This window comes from Osmerus eperlanus, chromosome 22 (genome assembly GCF_963692335.1).
Source record: "Osmerus eperlanus chromosome 22, fOsmEpe2.1, whole genome shotgun sequence".
In the NCBI taxonomy this organism is placed as follows: Eukaryota; Metazoa; Chordata; class Actinopteri; order Osmeriformes; family Osmeridae; genus Osmerus; species Osmerus eperlanus.
The window spans coordinates 6,128,860-6,144,980 of record NC_085039.1 but is presented as its reverse complement, the minus strand read 5'-3'; the positions used below and the strand labels follow the sequence as shown (position 1 = coordinate 6,144,980).

The window sequence follows — 16,121 nt, the reverse complement described above, 5'->3', positions numbered from 1 at the left end:
GGCCTCCCACCTCCCCCCCTCTACAGTGACGACTCTCTCCATTCAGGAGGGTGAAGTTAACAGACTTTTCAAGAGGCAGAATCCCCGCAAAGCAGCTGGGCCGGACTCTGTCTCTCCAGCCACCCTCAAGCACTGCGCTGACCAGCTGTCTCCGGTGTTTACCTACATCTTTAACCCTCGTGCTGCCTTCGGGTCACATGACCCAAAGGTTCATAACGAACCATCGTTGTGTTTACCCAATTTTACCCAATACAAAAACAAATTAAAATAATTTTCTTTTAACCTTTGCAATGTGGGGGGTCTGAGACAGCCTAGCTGTTAAAAGAAAATGCTTCACTTTGTCTTTGTATGCGGTAAATTTGTCGCAATACGACGGTGGGTCACAATGACTGATGGGTCAGAATGACCCGAAGATAACACAAGGGTTAACACCTCCCTTGAGACATGCCATGTGCCAGCCTGTCTCAAGTCCTCCACCATCATCCCTGTGCCCAAAAAGCCAAGGCCAACAGGACATAATGACTACAGACCCGTCGCCCTGACCTCTGTGGTAATGAAGTCTTTCGAGCGCCTGGTGCTGGCACACCTTAAATCCATCACTGACCCTCTACTGGACCCCCTGCAGTTTGCCTACAGAGCCAACAGGTCTGTGGACGATGCAGTTAACATGGCCCTCCACTTCACCCTACAGCACCTGGACTCCCCAGCGTCCTATGCCAGGATCCTGTTTGTGGACTTCAGCTCTGCCTTCAATACCATCATCCCCGCCCTGCTTCAGGACAAGCTCTCCCAGCTGAACGTGCCTGATTCCACCTGCAGGTGGATCACAGACTTCCTGTCTGACAGGAAGCAGTGCGTTAAGCTGGGAACACAAGTCTCTGACTCCCGGTCCATCAGCACCGGATCACCTCAGGGCTGCGTCCTTTCTCCTCTGCTCTTCTCCCTGTACACCAACAGTTGCACCTCCAGTCATCCGTCAACTCCTGAAGTTTTTCGGACGACACCACCCTTATTGGGCTCATCTCTGGTGGAGACGAGTCTGATTATAGGTGGGAAGCGGCCAACCTGGTGACCTGGTGCAGCCAGAACAACTTAGAGCTCAATGCTCTTAAGACAGTGGAGATGGTTGTGGACTTCAGGAGGAACACAGCCCCACTCACCCCCATCACCCTGTGTGACTCCCCAGTCAACACTGTGGAGTCCTTCCGCTTCCTGGGCACTATCCTCTCCCAGGACCTCAAGTGGGAACTGAACATCAGCTCCCTCATCAAGAAAGCACAACAGAGGATGTACTTCCTTCGGCAGCTGAAGAAGTTCAACCTGCCAAAGACAATGATGGTGCACTTCTACTCAGCCATCATTGAGTCCATCCTCACCTCCTCCATCACCGTCTGGTACGCTGCTGCCACTGCCAAGGACAAGAGCAGACTGCAGCGTATCATCCGCACTGCTGAGAAGGTGATTGGCTGCAATCTGCCTACCCTCGAGGACCTGCACACCTCGAGGACCCTGAGGCGAGCGAGGAAGATTGTGGCCGACTCCTCCCACCCTGGACACTACCTGTTTCAGTCACTCCCCTCCGGCAGAAGGCTGCGGTCCATCAGGACCAATACCTCATGCCACAAAAACAGTTTCTTCCCTTCCGCTGTTGGCCTCTTCAACAAGGCCAAGGGACCACACTGACTCTAATGACTTCTTGCTTAAAACACACTGCTTTTTGCACTGCATTACAAAATGGTATCTTGTACATTTGTATTTTTTGTAATATTTGTATTTTTGTATTTTTATATTGTAATTTACGGCAATTTTATTTTATTGTATACTTAATTATATTCTAATCCCACTTAGTACTGCTAGTTTATGTACCCTTAGTATAGATAGTCCACATATTTAAATTTGAGGTATGTTTATTGTATGCACCTTCCTGCCAAAGCAAATTCCTTGTCTGTGCAAACTTTCATGGCGAATAAATCCCATTCTGATTCTGATTTTGAATTAGCCATTTCTCCCTAAATAGATGTAAAGCTTATTTACGTTTTTGGGGGCATATTTTCAGTTAGCAGATGGCACTGTTTGAATCGCGATTCCATCGGAAATACTGCCGGTGACAACGTTGTTACAGTAGCTTGTTTCAAAGGGGGTTCGCTTGTTTCAAAGGGGGTTCGCTTGTTTCAAAGGGGGTTCTTGAGTAGGCTAAATGCTTGAAAATATCACTAGATGGGAAAAACTTAAGGGGACGGACCCACCTGCAACCGACGCAAGCGAGCAGACCCTACAATTTCCCCAGAAATTGTACCCTCTGTAGTTGGAGTTATTTCCGCACTTTGCAATGCTACGGCTAATATTAATCGAGGGGAAGACTCGGTTATGCTAGCCCCCATGTTGAGACAGCGTGCGAGGTGCAGGACCAAATGTCTAAAACTTGCCCGGAGCTGCTGAGAAGCAGCGAATTTGATGGAGGAAGATGCTGATGCACCCTGGTACCAGAGTCTAAATTTGCAGTCACTGTGGTCACTATCTTGGTCGGAAAGTGCGGAAATAACTCCAAACTTCAAGAAGTTCCTCTGCTTTACTCGCTACATGCTTTGGGTCAGCAGGTCCTGCTTCCACATCGTCAGCTAAGTCTAAAATGTCTCTCACCAACTCCCTAGAAAGTTCATGAAGATCCTCCATCGTCTCTATCCAGGCTCTACTTCAGACCAACGCAATGGATCAGACTAGATTCGCGCTAGCCACACCCACTGACTTTGATGGGCGAGTTCAGAGCCATAGAAAAAGAGAGTTGCGACACTTCCATAGACTCCCATTGTTATCGAGGAATGCGGAAGTAAAGCGTGTCACATGCGACCTGTAGTTCCAAACATTGCATTTTCCACCGTTCAACCCCATTCATTTTCAGTGTCTCCGAAGCAAGTTAGCTGGTAAATTGATGAAAATCCTTCATTTTTTCATATTTTTACCACCACATATCAATTGTTATTAGTAGTATTTCATATAGCTAGCTTTAGATAAAGTTTATCGTAAGATTATAGCTTGTTTGATTCGAAACGCAGTTAGAGCTAGACGGTCTAGCTAGTATCTAACATAAGCAACACTTTTACTGAAGCTAGCTAGAGAGCACGTGTATCATAACCAGAAGTCAGTTGGCTTATAGTCTGTCAAATTAGTTCAAATTATTGGTGTTCGTTGGCATACAAAGTAAGTCTTCTATATATAGCTCTTATTAGCCTAGTTAGTAGAGCTAGCAACAATGAATTGCAAATTAAGTGGTCCGAAGCAAGTTAGCTGGTAAATTCACGAAAATCCTGCATTTTTTCATATTTCGACCACCACATATCAATTGTTATTAGTAGTATTTTATATAGCCAGCTTTAGTTAAAGTTTATCGTAAGCTTGTTAGATTCTAAATGCAGTTGGAGCTAGACTGTAGGTCTACGCCTACGGGAGAATCGGACTGATTGTGGCCTAGGTCGAGGGCGCCAACCCAGACCTACTCACACATTAACTTTCACCTACTACAGATATCACCCCCCTGCCCCATCCAACGCCTTCGCCTGTTTTTGTAAATGTTGTTGTACTTATGTGCTGAGGTTTTTGTCTGTTCCCACACTGTACTCCTCTAGGAGCATTGTCTGGGTGTTGCCTTTTTTCCTCCTCTCTCCTCATGTTTACCTCGTCTTGTCCTGTCTACCCCCTTGTCATGTTTGTGTATTAGAAACTGCAAGTGGCAGCTCGGATCTAAGATGGATTCGAGAGACCGCAGATAGAGTGCGGCTAGTTTAGATCAACACTTGTATTATTGTTTTGTTGATTTTATGTAAAGCACTTTGAGCTGCAATTCTTGTATGAAAAGTGCTATATAAATAAAGTCTTACTTACTTACTACTTACGTAAGCAACACTTTTACTCTAGCTAGCTGTACATGTATCATAGCCAGAAGATCACCGGATCACTACAAACAAAAGGAGTGGAAGAACACAGGACATATTGTACAATAAAATGTTTTATTGAATGCAGTTGGTTGCCTTGTTTATTCTGTTCTATTTACCACTTAACTTTTCTTGTCTTAAATTGAGCAGTTGCTGGTGATAATGGTTAGATTCAACTTGCATCAAGTACTACACATATAAGTGGTAGGCTAAATTGTAAGTGGGCTGATGAATAAAAAAACGTTTAAGAAGACCAATTTACTTCAACCGTCTAAGGTTAAACGTTAAGTGGAACAATATAGTCCTCATTAGGCTACTGTTTGGTATGTACAGTACCGTTTGTACAGTATGGTAGCTAGCATAGCCATTTCTAGCTCTGCTTCACAATATTGCGTTATGTATAAGTTCATGTAATACATACATGTTAATAAAGTATCAGACATACATGATACAACACACCAGTAACCAATTGACATTATGTGTTAATATACCGAAAATGTCCGTGAATCGAGATGGTGCTGCTGTCTGTCCCGCCGAAAACCATTCAAACAGGTTGACAGCAGTGGGGGTTTTGTTTAACCCTTGTGTTATCTTCGGGTCATTCTGACCCATCAGTCATTGTGACCCACCGTCGTATTGCGACAGATTTACTGCATACAAAGACAAAGTGAAGCATTTTCTTTTAACAGCTAGGCTGTCTCAGACCCCCCACATTGCAAAGGTTAAAAGAAAATTATTTTAATTTGTTTTTGTATTGGGTAAAATTGGGTAAACACAACGATGGTTCATTATGAACCTTTGGGTCATGTGACCCGAAGGCAGCACGAGGGTTAACTACAGGGAGCTACCGGAACCACGTGACAAAAAAGCTCTATCTTTTTTCCTGTGTTTCACTGGCAGTGAGTGTTCACAATGTTGTATTTCACTCCATTCTACACCAAACACGTCAGGGAGGACTGCCTTTTGTAGATACGAGTCTGCTGAAGATAGCCAGAATATCGGATTTCTTTAACCCTTGTGTTCTCCTCGGGTCGTTCTGACCCATCAGTCATTGTGACCCACCGTCGTATTGCGACAACTTTACCGCATACAAAAACAAAGTGAAGCATTTTCTTTTAACCGTCGGGCTGTCTCAGACCCCCCACATTGCGAAGGTTAAAAGAAAAGTATTTTTATTTGTTTTTGTATTGGGTAAAATTGGGTAAACACAATGATGGTTCGTTATGAACCTTTGGGTCATGTGACCCGAAGGCAGCACGAGGGTTAACCGAGCCTGTTTCATTCATCATTTGCCTGAGAAAGCGACTTCCTTTGGCCAGCTTCATTGAAAACCATTCAAACCGGTTGACAGCAGTGGGTTTTTTTGGAACTACAGCGAGCTACATGAACCACGTGATCACGTGTCGGCGAGATCAAAGCGTGTCGCAGCTCTCTTTTTCTATGGCTCTGGGCGAGTTTGACAGATAACACAATTAATGAAGCACTGCAACACAACTCGTTGTGAAATGTACATTTACATTTAGTCATTTAGCAGACGCTCTTATCCAGAGCGACTTACAGTAAGTACAGGGACATTCCCCCGAGGCAAGTAGGGTGAAGTGCCTTGCCCAAGGACACAACGTCAATTGGCATGACCGGGAATCGAACTAGCCCGATTCCCTCACCGCTCAGCCATCTGACTCCCTACATGAAATGTAGCATGAAATGTAGCATGAAATACTTAAATAGTGAAATAATTATATCTGTATTTTACATTAAATTAATTGGTATTTTAATTAATTCATGACACATTTAAGAACACATTTATGTATTTAATGTCTATTTTAATTAATTCATGACACATTTAAGTAATTATTTAATGGTGTATTTATTTAATTCATTGTGGCACTTTTAGTCCTCCATATTATCTAGCTGTTCTTGCATTCCTTGCAAATCAGCGTTACTAAAAAGCAGATGAGCTAGAGTCTAGCTATCATTGACTAGACGGGCATGGCTAATGTTTGTCTATACCGTACAGTAGCGTACAAGATCCCTGTGCAGTTCGACCCTTGACACATTTGCGCGAACCATTTCACCAAGGACGGTTTTGAAAACCTGGGACAATGTAGCTAAAGCAGGATTTGCTATGAAGCTGTTGCTGAAAAGAGGTGCGTTCCGACCTTACGTTCATCACAACCGCAAGCTGTAGTATGATTTTGTCGGTAACAGTTATTAGCAATGCTAACGTATCCTGTATCTAGCACCTGCCTTTCTCCAGTTATTTCAAATAGATAATCTAGACAGCCGTTAGCAATAGGCTAGACTGCTATTCGTTTTCTGGCTATTTTTTCGGAAGCTTCCCTTCTAATGCCGACTACAGCTAGTCTAGCTAGAGTCATTTGCTAAGTAAGGTAGAGCTATGTTGATGTGTTTAGAAACTTATTTATAGCCTATTTAGCCTATTAAAGTTAGCATTGGTAATAGGCTAGATACATTTCCTGTATCTAGCATAGGTAGAATGCTAAATACAGGAAATGTATCTAGCCTATTACCAATGCTAACGTTAATAGGCTAACTGTTACAAAATCATAGACTACTTACAGATTGCATTTGTGATGAGCATATGGTTGGAACAGCACCTATTTTCAGCAACAGCGGCTTAGCAAATCCTTCTTTAAATTGTCCAAGGTTTTCATTCAAAACTGTCTTTGGTGAAATGGTTCGAGCAAATGAATAAATGAGTGTCGAACTTCACAGGAATCTTCTCATAGAAATACATCAGCCATGCCCGTCGAGTGTCTGGATCCTTGGGAAGATTATGAAAAGTGTTAGCATTCCCAATAGCCTGGAACACTGCATTTACGATGGTCCATTTTCAATACTTTTAAAATGTTCTCCTTTGTTGTTCGTGTGGAAGTAAGTACACAGAGCAGCGCGCAGCTAAACTAGTTAGTGTCTGAGATCCTGGCCCAGAACACCAGAGGGCTGGTCTGTATGTAAATGTTGGGGCGTGTGACGTCACAAATACAGCGTTTTCAAAACCAATCGTTTTACAGCTGCAGTTTCAAGTGAGATTTAGATAGGAAAGAGGTGTCAATGGACTTTGAGGTTCACCGTATGTCCAAAATACATATGCCTACTTGGCCTGTGTCCTGACAATCAGTAGACGTCACAGGACAGTCTCCTTAGGCAGGTTCTACATGTCCCTTTCCGCTCGCCATAGCCAAGAGGAAGACTGACTGCAATGGACGTCGTCTATGCTCTGAAGCGCCAGGGACGCACTCTGCACTGCTTTGGCGGTTACTGTCTGTCTCATGTCCTCCAGTTGCACAACCCAAAGGTTCTTTTCAGAACCATCAACAGTTTAAAGAGGGATCCATGTTTAATGCCGTTCTATCAATGAATGCCTTTGTCATTAGTTTATTGTGCGGTTCAAAAGACTAATGATACAACATTCAATATTAATATGGGACAACAAATAGGCACTATAAAAGTCACTTTAAATAAATAACACATGTACACTACAATTCCCTTTCGTCCCAAGAGATTCGTGAAAATGGGGTGAGTCATTCCACCATGACGTTTATGGGATTCACTGACTGGGGTAAACCATTTTGGACTCGGCCTTGAGTAGACCAAGCGTCATGACGTTTCACTCATGTCCGCCGTCGAACTACTTTAGGGTTCTACACAATAGGACATAATGCGCTTTTAAGTCAAGTGGGTGGCTCTTAAAAGAGCCTTTGGGATTTGACGGCAAGAGTTCAAGCCTCAATTATTTTGTTTTGACGGCTTTCTCGGTTTTCTTGGGCAAAAGAACTGCCTGGATGTTAGGCAAAACTCCACCCTGGGCGATAGTGACGCCTCCGAGAAGCTTGTTCAACTCTTCGTCGTTGCGGACGGCCAGTTGCAGGTGACGAGGGATAATACGAGTCTTCTTGTTGTCGCGGGCAGCATTGCCGGCCAACTCAAGGATTTCAGCAGTCAAATACTCAAGAACAGCGGCTAAGTACACCGGTGCGCCAGCTCCAACACGTTGCGCGTAGTTGCCCTTGCGAAGAAGTCTATGCACTCGACCCACGGGAAACTGGAGCCCGGCGCGAGATGACCTGGTCTTTGCCTTCGCCCTGGCTTTGCCCCCGGTTTTGCCTCTTCCGCTCATGATGTTCTCTCAGTAGGTTTCAAGCTAGATTGAAATTGGAAGTCGCACCACAGATATATACTCCCCCAGAACTGAATCTCATTGGCCATTAAGTCGGTGCGGTCCTATCCAATCGGAGAAAGGTTATGCCTTCCTTTCGCCTTTCCCGGTGTCGATGCGCGCGCACATTCATGAGCCAGCTTGTCACCGACTTCCCTTTCCTCTGCGACTGTTTCGCGCTCTTATGCTTGGTGCAGACTTGAGAATTTTCAAATCTTAACCGATTTTTAAAACGTGGGAGACCACAATCACGACCATGTAATCGTAAGACCGCACACACCAGACGGTTTAGTCAAGACCCAAGACAACACCCGTCACCCTTGGCGCCTATGCTAATATAAGAGGGCCCAACTTTTGAGCTTAGCTAGCAGCCCTAAGCGGCTAAAGCACATTATAGAGGTTCAGTAGGATGATAAAAGACCGACCGGGGGAAGGTAAATTGAGGAGGCGGGAGGTGAAGCGCATGCGCGTTTAACTTACATGGATAGTCCAGAAAGAGTTATCGCCTCAACGTTGTGAAGAGCGGGAGGCGTGCCTTATAAATTTACATCCTCCCTCTATATAAAGTGAGAACTGAGCCTCCACACCCTTAAATCATTAAGAAGCGTTCATAGTAAGCCATGCCAGAGCCAGCGAAGTCCGCGCCCAAGAAGGGTTCCAAGAAAGCCGTTTCCAAAACCGCCACAAAAGGCGGTAAGAAGCGTCGAAAGTCTAGGAAAGAGAGTTATGCTATCTACGTTTACAAAGTGTTGAAGCAGGTCCACCCTGATACCGGCATTTCTTCCAAGGCGATGGGAATCATGAATTCTTTCGTCAACGACATTTTTGAGCGCATCGCCGGCGAATCTTGCCGTCTGGCTCATTACAACAAGCGTTCAACCATCACCTCCAGGGAGATCCAGACCGCCGTGCGCCTGTTGCTCCCGGGTGAGCTTGCCAAACACGCCGTCTCCGAGGGCACCAAGGCGGTGACCAAGTACACCAGCTCCAAGTAAACGGATGCAATTTGACAGTTCCATAACAACCCAAAGGCTCTTTTAAGAGCCACTCACTCCTCTATAAGATGGATGTTCCATGGTGCTTGCCGTTGTCACCGTATTGATTTTGTTTTTGAGTATAGGATACACATAGGCCTACAATGTGCAGTTGGTCCCAATACGATTTGTTTACCAGTTTTGAACGTATTCTTCATCATTGCGCTAAGGATTGCGTAGTAATGTGGGAGTTGGACCATTTTACTGACAAGGGGTCTTTCTCTTTCAGTCAAATTTCCAAATCATTTCATACCAGTGATTCATTTAAGATAGCCCCATGTTTATTTTTCTTCTGGATGTGGACAATTTGGCCAGATCCAGATGATCCAAACTGACTGGTAGCTTTGTAGTGTGATTATGATCTTTAGTTTTTGCTTCACACCTACTTTTGAATTGGCATTCATGGAGGGAAGCACCCCTTTTCCTTTTGCCAGTACATAAACATTCAGGGCAAGCCCATGAGAGCTAAACCCTAAACTTCTTGATTTTAGAATCAGAATCCGGTTTATTGCCAGGCAAGTTTACACATACAAGAGATTTGCTTTGGTAGATTGGTGCATTAACATATCTAGAAATATAAAGACGTAAAAAACAAGTACTGTATGTTGATGGACCTTATATGAAAAATTGTCAGTAGGAAACAATACAATTATAATAAAGAAAATTGTGTACAGTAAATTTTCAGACAGCCTCTAAGTCAGCACTCTGCTCAGAGATCTCTTGATTTGGAAACCAACTAGTCTTGATCTTCTTCAGAATCAGAATTCGGTTCTTGTCATTGCTGCCCAAAACTGTATTGTACAAATTCCAAATTTATCACAGCCAGACATATTTTGGAGCTCTGAGAAACAAAGCATTCTTATTGCATACCACTGCCTTTCCTTCTTCCCTTCTCTATAGACTCAAAAACATTTATTTTGTATTATTGTTTCAGACTCGCAACACTTATGATAAGTGGTTGGGTGAGGCCCATTTAAAAACCACAAAGGCTACTGGCTAGTCCCTTTAACCCCCTCTGATGGGGAAAAGACTGCCTCTTCAACACCCACCGGCTTATTTCAATATTAGACATCCCTTCAGCCTCCATAGAGCCCAGCCACAGTCCAACAGTTTTTGGACGTAGTCCTTAGACCCCAGCAGCGGAACATGGCAGCCTATCTCGATTATGTGGTAGTCCACTAGAAGGACTGGGAGGATCATCGGGACCAGGTGCGACGCGTTCTGAGTGCCCATCGTGAAGCGGGTCTGGTTGCCAATCATAGGAAATGTTTTGCGGATCAAAGGAAGGTACAATACCTGGGCTATTCTGTTGGCCGTGGGCTCCTTACGGCCCAAAGTAAGAAGGTAGAGGTGGTGAAGAACTGGCCTCGCCCCACAACCAAGACCTCAGTACTTAGATCTGGCCAGTTATTACAGAAGGTCCATCCCTTTCTTTGGTGACAACTCTAAGAGCCCTGCTTTGCTGCACTTTGAGGTAGGCCCTCTAACTCATGATGTAACAAAGTAGTGCTTCGTGTTAGGCCTGGAAGTGCCTATATAAGAAATGGTAATCAAATGTACCAATAATAAAAAGTTTACAATCTCGAAAGACTCAAGATAAACTCTAATTGTGACTCCAAACTTCCACTGAGGCACCATTATTATAATGATGCTAATATTTGGTTTAAGACATAAAACTACATGACTCAGCGAATGTTCGGTGGCTTGCTATTTTCTGTATGTAGTTCTTTTTACAACTTAAAAACTAGGTGGACCTTCAATTTACTGGTACTGTTATGTCAAGTTAGCGGTTCAGGAATGCAGTTCTCGGCATGTTTTGTGTTTTTAAATGAGAAAAGCACAATTCATTTTCTATCTTTTACTTTCAGAATATCCAGGAAGCAAGAGGGCAGCAGTGTGAGTTTGGGGAGAGTCAGAGGGACAGGGGGAAGCCCTCTTCACCCAGCCCCTCTGAAGAGGACAATGTTATCCTGAGCTCCCTCAAGAATAGAGGGATCCATTTTGAACTACTGAAGGGGGATAGGGGAACCTCTTATTTGAATGCTCTTATGGTCAAAGACCACTCCTCTCACAATGGAGAATTTGCAGGTAATCCAGTGTGTATTCATTTATTTCTCTGTACTGCATCTTTCAGGTAAAGAGGACAACCTGTTCCAGCTGAGTGTTGCCATTATTAAACCAGAGTGGCTTGTGGAAGCTGAGCTAATGGCCCAGTCCTGCCAAGGCCAGTGTGCTTCAGGATTTGGGTTGCAAAGGGGCAGAACATTTCCGGTACATTACCAGAAACGTTCCATAGGATGTTAATTAAGCAGCGTAATTTAGGAAATAATAAAAGTTGGAAACTTCGCGGGAATACGGGAATTAAAAGACATTCAAGGGGAATTAATTTGAAATTCGGGGTAATTTATACAAACTGTTTGATAAACATAAATGAAAACATTTAGTTTGGCTATAAGCAGACATGCATGCAAACTAATACCGATGTAAAAAAATATATAATAACTTTTTTATATGTATTTTCTGAGTAGAACCTGAATCCATTATTTCATTGACAAGAAAATTGTTTGGCTGGATGTAGTCCTTTGGCTCACCTGCAGTGGTGTGGCTTCAATAGTCCTGCTGTACTGTGTAGGATTCTAGAAAGTATCTGTGCATGCAATTGCGGAATACACTGTCCATGCAGGGGGTGTCTCAAATTATTATTGAGACTCTCAATAACATTTCAGTAAGTAATGTGCTGTGTGCATGTGATTGAGGAATGGACACGGTAGAAATTCGACCAAATTTGCATTAAATCTGGTTGTTTTAACCAAGATTATGCTGCAAGATGGGTTTTATCACCTGCATTTCCGTTCCCAGTTATAGGCTGACTCGCAATTTGACAAATTTCCAGTTCATTCCCATTTATTCCTGTTAGTTCCCATGGAAAGTTTCCAACTGTGAAAATTCTTGGAAAATTCCAACCCTATTCGGGATTTTGCCCTAACTGTCAGGGTGACCAATAGAATGCAGACCAAAGAAACCACCAGAGTGAAGAAAATCCCACAAAGATAAAGTAAACGTAGACTACTTTGCATTTAGTTTTATTCCTGTTCAGTGCAACCAAGCAATGACAGGAAGAGTTTCACCAACACCTTGTTTGATCCTCTGTAGTTCAACTTTCCTAACTCCAGTTTTCAATTCTCTCAGTGTCAGGTGTCCAACAAGCAACGGAAAGACCAGCAGCATGCAAAGAAGAGAAAGTACATCGCTAGAAGGTCCTCCAGATCAAAGGAGCATCAGACCAGAACCTGCTAGAACCTGCTACTCTAGTACCGGCTCTCAACACACTCAGAATGTAAAATAAAGAAATAGAAGAGAACAGAGGGCCCAAGAATGGCGAGTGTGTGTGTGCAAGTTTGTGTTGTGAGCAATCATATGCTTAAGGTTTGCTTGCTACTTGGTTGGGCTATTCAGCTGCCTCTTCATAGATATACTTTCGATACTCTTTTGATGCTGGCGAATGAGGAACGATTTTTCTTTCTCATTTTGAATTGAGCTTTTGCAGGCACAGAAAAAAAGAAGTTTGATGTTGTTGATAACGTTCAAGTTATGTATACTGTCTGATATGGTGTGGAATGCTGCAATAAGTCTTTACAGTTACTAAAGTTTATGTTTTTGCAATATATCCTTTTATGTATTTTTCTAATTTTTTATCCAGCTTTCTAAAATAAATGATTAAGGGTGGTGCTCACCATGTCCTCAAGGGGTACAGCAAACACCAGAATCAGCTTTATTTGCTAAGTAAGTGTACACAAACAAGGACTTTACTATGGCGGGGCAGGTGCATACAATAAACATAATGAGAATTTTAAAAATACACACATGATTATATAGGCCATAAGAGACCCATCAATGTCTAACATTGACATTATTTGTACACAACTCCTTACAGAAAGTTCATGGTTCTGTTATACATGTTGACAGGTTCACTAGTGTTTACTGTGGAAAGATGTAGGCAAAACAGCTTGTTGTTCTATTGGACCATTAAAACGCCATTAAGTAATTGACAGTTTCACTATGCAGGTTTTCTGCATAGACATATATACATAGACGTCTATGTATATATGTCTATGGGTTTTCTGTTCCTTCTTCCTGCCTGTTTTGATGATGTCACAAATGGGGTCCATGACGACATCATCATAGTAGATGAGTACAGTTGAATGTCTGTGCATGTCATTATAGATTTGTACCACGATTTGTACAGACACGTCTACAAGCAGGATGCTATTCTGAATCTAGAAGTAAGCCTATACCTTTTTCATGTGCTCTTGTTTGTTAACATGCCACTGATTCATAGGAGTTGTGCTCAAACATTGAGTCATAATTGATTAGATATTTAAAATATGGATAAAATGCTAACCGTCATCATAAACAAATAATTGTCCCGCTAAAATAATCAATTAGATATGTTCTAATCATGTAAATGTATTAAGATTGAATATGATCCGTATAGCCTACCCTACACGTTGTGTTACTCGATTACGAGAAAATATGTTTAGGCTAAGCACAACGTTTGAGATCGATTGAAAAAACGTTGATAAAAAAGTTTATATTCATTAAGCGAACAAGCGCAAAAGTGATCCTTCTGTCGGTGTGCGCCTCAGTTTTACAACAATCTAGCGCCATCTCTGGTTATAGTATGCGTTCCCCTATGTGATTCGTACATTTATAGATTATAGGCAAATTCAGGCAGCGACGTTTCAACTTTTCCGTTAAAATTAATGGCCTTTTCAGGGACCTTTTTGGGCAGTTCAGGCAGGGTATATGGCGTAAACCAAGTCATTATGTCACTTGACGGTAAATGCGGCATGTTAAATATTTGAAACGAAATTGCATGTTTGAAAAACGTCAGATTGAAATGTCGAGCGTGGGGTCAGAATGTTGTCACAATCTAGCAATGATGTCACAAAGCAATGTGTCATTTCTAATGTGTCCTATCTGCTGGTCGACATGAGTAACATACTTGTGTATGATAAAAGTATGTGTAGCATTCACTTTCTTTTCCAAATAACAAAACAGGGAGAACATGAGCGGATTTCCAGAAAAGAAGCAGGTGGATAAGAGAAAGGCAGAACGCAAGCAGGCAGAAAAAAGCTGGCCACAGAGACTGGCAGAACACAGATGGGCCCAGCAGATGCAGGCAGCACAGAAGGATGCAGAACGGAGGTTTATAATTAAAAGATGGGTGGAACAGAGAAAGGCCTTACAGAAGCCTCCTGCACAAAGGCTGGCAGAGCTAAAGGAAGCAGAGAAGAAGCAGGCAGATGAGAGGCAGGCTGAGCAGAGGTGGAAAGAGTGGAGGCAGAAGCAGAGAGCACAGTGGGAGTTAGAGCAGAGACGGGAGGAGGAGGTGAACACCTCCAAGAAAAAACGAGATCCGCAAGAGACCAGGACACCTCACACACAGGTGCTTAAGTCTCCTACCATCTTGGAAGAGTTGAAGATGATGGATGACCTGCTTGAGGAGGTAAGACTATATGCCAGCAAAAGGCCAGCAAAACAAAAGTTTAATTCATTGGTTCAGATCGAAGTTTTCTGGATTTACAAATGCCAGAATAGTTTGTGTTAGGTATTCCACTACAGTGCTAACAGTCTCCTTGTGTCACACACAGACAGCGGATATCAAACTTCCGTCCATGTCCCCCATCCATCAGCCAGTCTCCCCAACCACCCCACTCCTCCCACTAGGTAAAGATGGAACATCTTACATGGGCCTCACCACCAAACCCCTGGAAGCTAAGGCCAGGCATTCCCACGGGGACCAGCAGCCCACCTGTACACCTCTTCCTCGGGCCACTCACAGCTGCATCCCCCCCTTGGCCAACCAGGGCCTGCAGTTATCTGAAAATACATCAAATGAGGAAACCTCGGAAGAAGATACATTCGATGAGGAGCGTTCACCCTACCATACTTCAGAGTTTGTGGAAACACTTCCCCTGGCTTGTGAACGAAGCAGCGTTCAGCAGCAAAAGAGTTTGCTTTGCCTCCGGTCTGCTGCACAAACAAAGGTGAGTCTTCAGGCAAAAAAGCAAACATTTGTATAATACGTTTAATATACTCATGAAAGGTTAACTCATCAAATAGTCGTTATTTTGACTTGCATCAAAGCTTTGTTCCCATCAATATAACCAATCTCCCTTGCCCTGATAGACGGCTGAGAGACTTGACTATGGGAGGATCATTCTCAGGGATGAAGGGAAGGAGGAGGAAAGATCAGAGAGTGGACTGCCAAAGATGCAAGTACGGGATCCATCTATTGAGGAGAGATTAAACAGGGAGATGTTGAAGAAAATGGAGAAGGAGGTTAAGGCTGAAAAGGGGAAACCAGCCAAGAAAGAGAGGGAGTTAATAGAAAAGCAGAAGAAAGCTGAAAAGCAGGCACAAGAGAAGATGGAGAAGAAACAGAAGAAGCAACTGGAGCAGGCAGAGAAAAGAAATATGGAGATTAAAATAAAGTTGGAGAAGGAGAAACGCAAAATGAAAGATCTTGAAAGGAAAGAGATGCAAAGGTTAGCAGAAGAGGAAAGAAAAGAACTGAAGAAGAAAGAAAAGGAAGAGAAAAAGGGTGAATTAGGAAGATTGGAAATGGATTCTCGCCCGAAATGTTGTGGCTTCTTCGAGAAGGTTAAGAGGGCCTTTAATTTAATTTAAGAGAGACCTTCCATCTACAGTAACACCAACAGTGATACAGTAACAATAACAATACATTGAAAAAGGAGAACAAATATGTTCAATGAATGTATAGTATATTGCTTCCCAATAACTTTTCCCAAAAGCTAGAGGATTAATTTATGTATTATCAAATTGGTGACAATCCTGTTTTCTTTTTTGTCAATGTTCTTGTTAAATCCCAATAAATGAATCACCACTTACTATTAGATTTTTTCTAATACTTCAGACTTCAAAATGTACTATTTTGTATCTGATATGGAGTCG

At 42.9% G+C, this 16,121-nt stretch overlaps 3 protein-coding genes across 10 annotated transcripts; 2 read left to right on the top strand and 1 right to left on the bottom strand.

Moving 5' to 3' along the window:
- Window positions 1-7,289: 7,289 nt before the first annotated feature.
- Window positions 7,290-8,088, bottom strand: LOC134008706 (histone H2A-like). Its single transcript, XM_062448210.1, has one exon. The coding sequence runs from the start codon at window positions 8,068-8,070 to the stop codon at window positions 7,684-7,686; it is 387 nt and encodes a 128-aa protein (XP_062304194.1). The 5' UTR covers window positions 8,071-8,088; the 3' UTR covers window positions 7,290-7,683.
- A 488-nt stretch (window positions 8,089-8,576) lies between these two features.
- On the top strand, window positions 8,577-13,188 carry LOC134008763 (histone H2B-like). Of its 8 annotated transcripts, XM_062448282.1 has the most exons (4): window positions 8,582-9,100; window positions 11,012-11,039; window positions 11,278-11,414; window positions 12,333-13,188. In XM_062448282.1, the coding sequence occupies exons 1-3, from the start codon at window positions 8,730-8,732 to the stop codon at window positions 11,302-11,304; spliced, it is 426 nt and encodes a 141-aa protein (XP_062304266.1). In that variant the 5' UTR covers window positions 8,582-8,729; the 3' UTR covers window positions 11,305-11,414; window positions 12,333-13,188. The 8 variants fall into 8 exon arrangements, with proteins under 8 accessions (XP_062304263.1, XP_062304266.1, XP_062304264.1 ...); XM_062448279.1 differs by lacking the exon at window positions 11,012-11,039 and having other exon boundaries at window positions 8,577-9,036; XM_062448281.1 differs by lacking the exon at window positions 11,278-11,414 and having other exon boundaries at window positions 8,583-9,100; window positions 11,012-11,231.
- A 1,022-nt stretch (window positions 13,189-14,210) lies between these two features.
- LOC134008752 (uncharacterized) lies at window positions 14,211-16,033 on the top strand. The gene is made up of 3 exons (XM_062448261.1): window positions 14,211-14,652; window positions 14,798-15,193; window positions 15,336-16,033. Exons 1-3 carry the CDS (start codon window positions 14,212-14,214, stop codon window positions 15,834-15,836), a joined length of 1,338 nt encoding a protein of 445 aa, XP_062304245.1. The 5' UTR covers window position 14,211; the 3' UTR covers window positions 15,837-16,033.
- Window positions 16,034-16,121: the final 88 nt, after the last annotated feature.

What these genes read in the sequence shown, in the direction of transcription:
- LOC134008706 (XM_062448210.1), bottom strand. Translation starts at nt 8,070, where the DNA reads ATGAGCGGAAGAGGCAAAACCGGGGGCAAAGCCAGGGCGAAGGCAAAG.
- LOC134008763 (XM_062448279.1), top strand. Translation starts at nt 8,730, where the DNA reads ATGCCAGAGCCAGCGAAGTCCGCGCCCAAGAAGGGTTCCAAGAAAGCC. An exon ending in CGTGCGCCTGTTGCTCCCGG is followed by an intron (nt 9,037 to 11,277) that starts GTGAGCTTGCCA and finishes TGCATCTTTCAG; the next exon opens with GTAAAGAGGACAACCTGTTC. An exon ending in AAAGGGGCAGAACATTTCCG is followed by an intron (nt 11,415 to 12,332) that starts GTACATTACCAG and finishes CAATTCTCTCAG; the next exon opens with TGTCAGGTGTCCAACAAGCA.
- LOC134008752 (XM_062448261.1), top strand. Translation starts at nt 14,212, where the DNA reads ATGAGCGGATTTCCAGAAAAGAAGCAGGTGGATAAGAGAAAGGCAGAA. An exon ending in TGGATGACCTGCTTGAGGAG is followed by an intron (nt 14,653 to 14,797) that starts GTAAGACTATAT and finishes TGTCACACACAG; the next exon opens with ACAGCGGATATCAAACTTCC. An exon ending in GGTCTGCTGCACAAACAAAG is followed by an intron (nt 15,194 to 15,335) that starts GTGAGTCTTCAG and finishes TTGCCCTGATAG; the next exon opens with ACGGCTGAGAGACTTGACTA.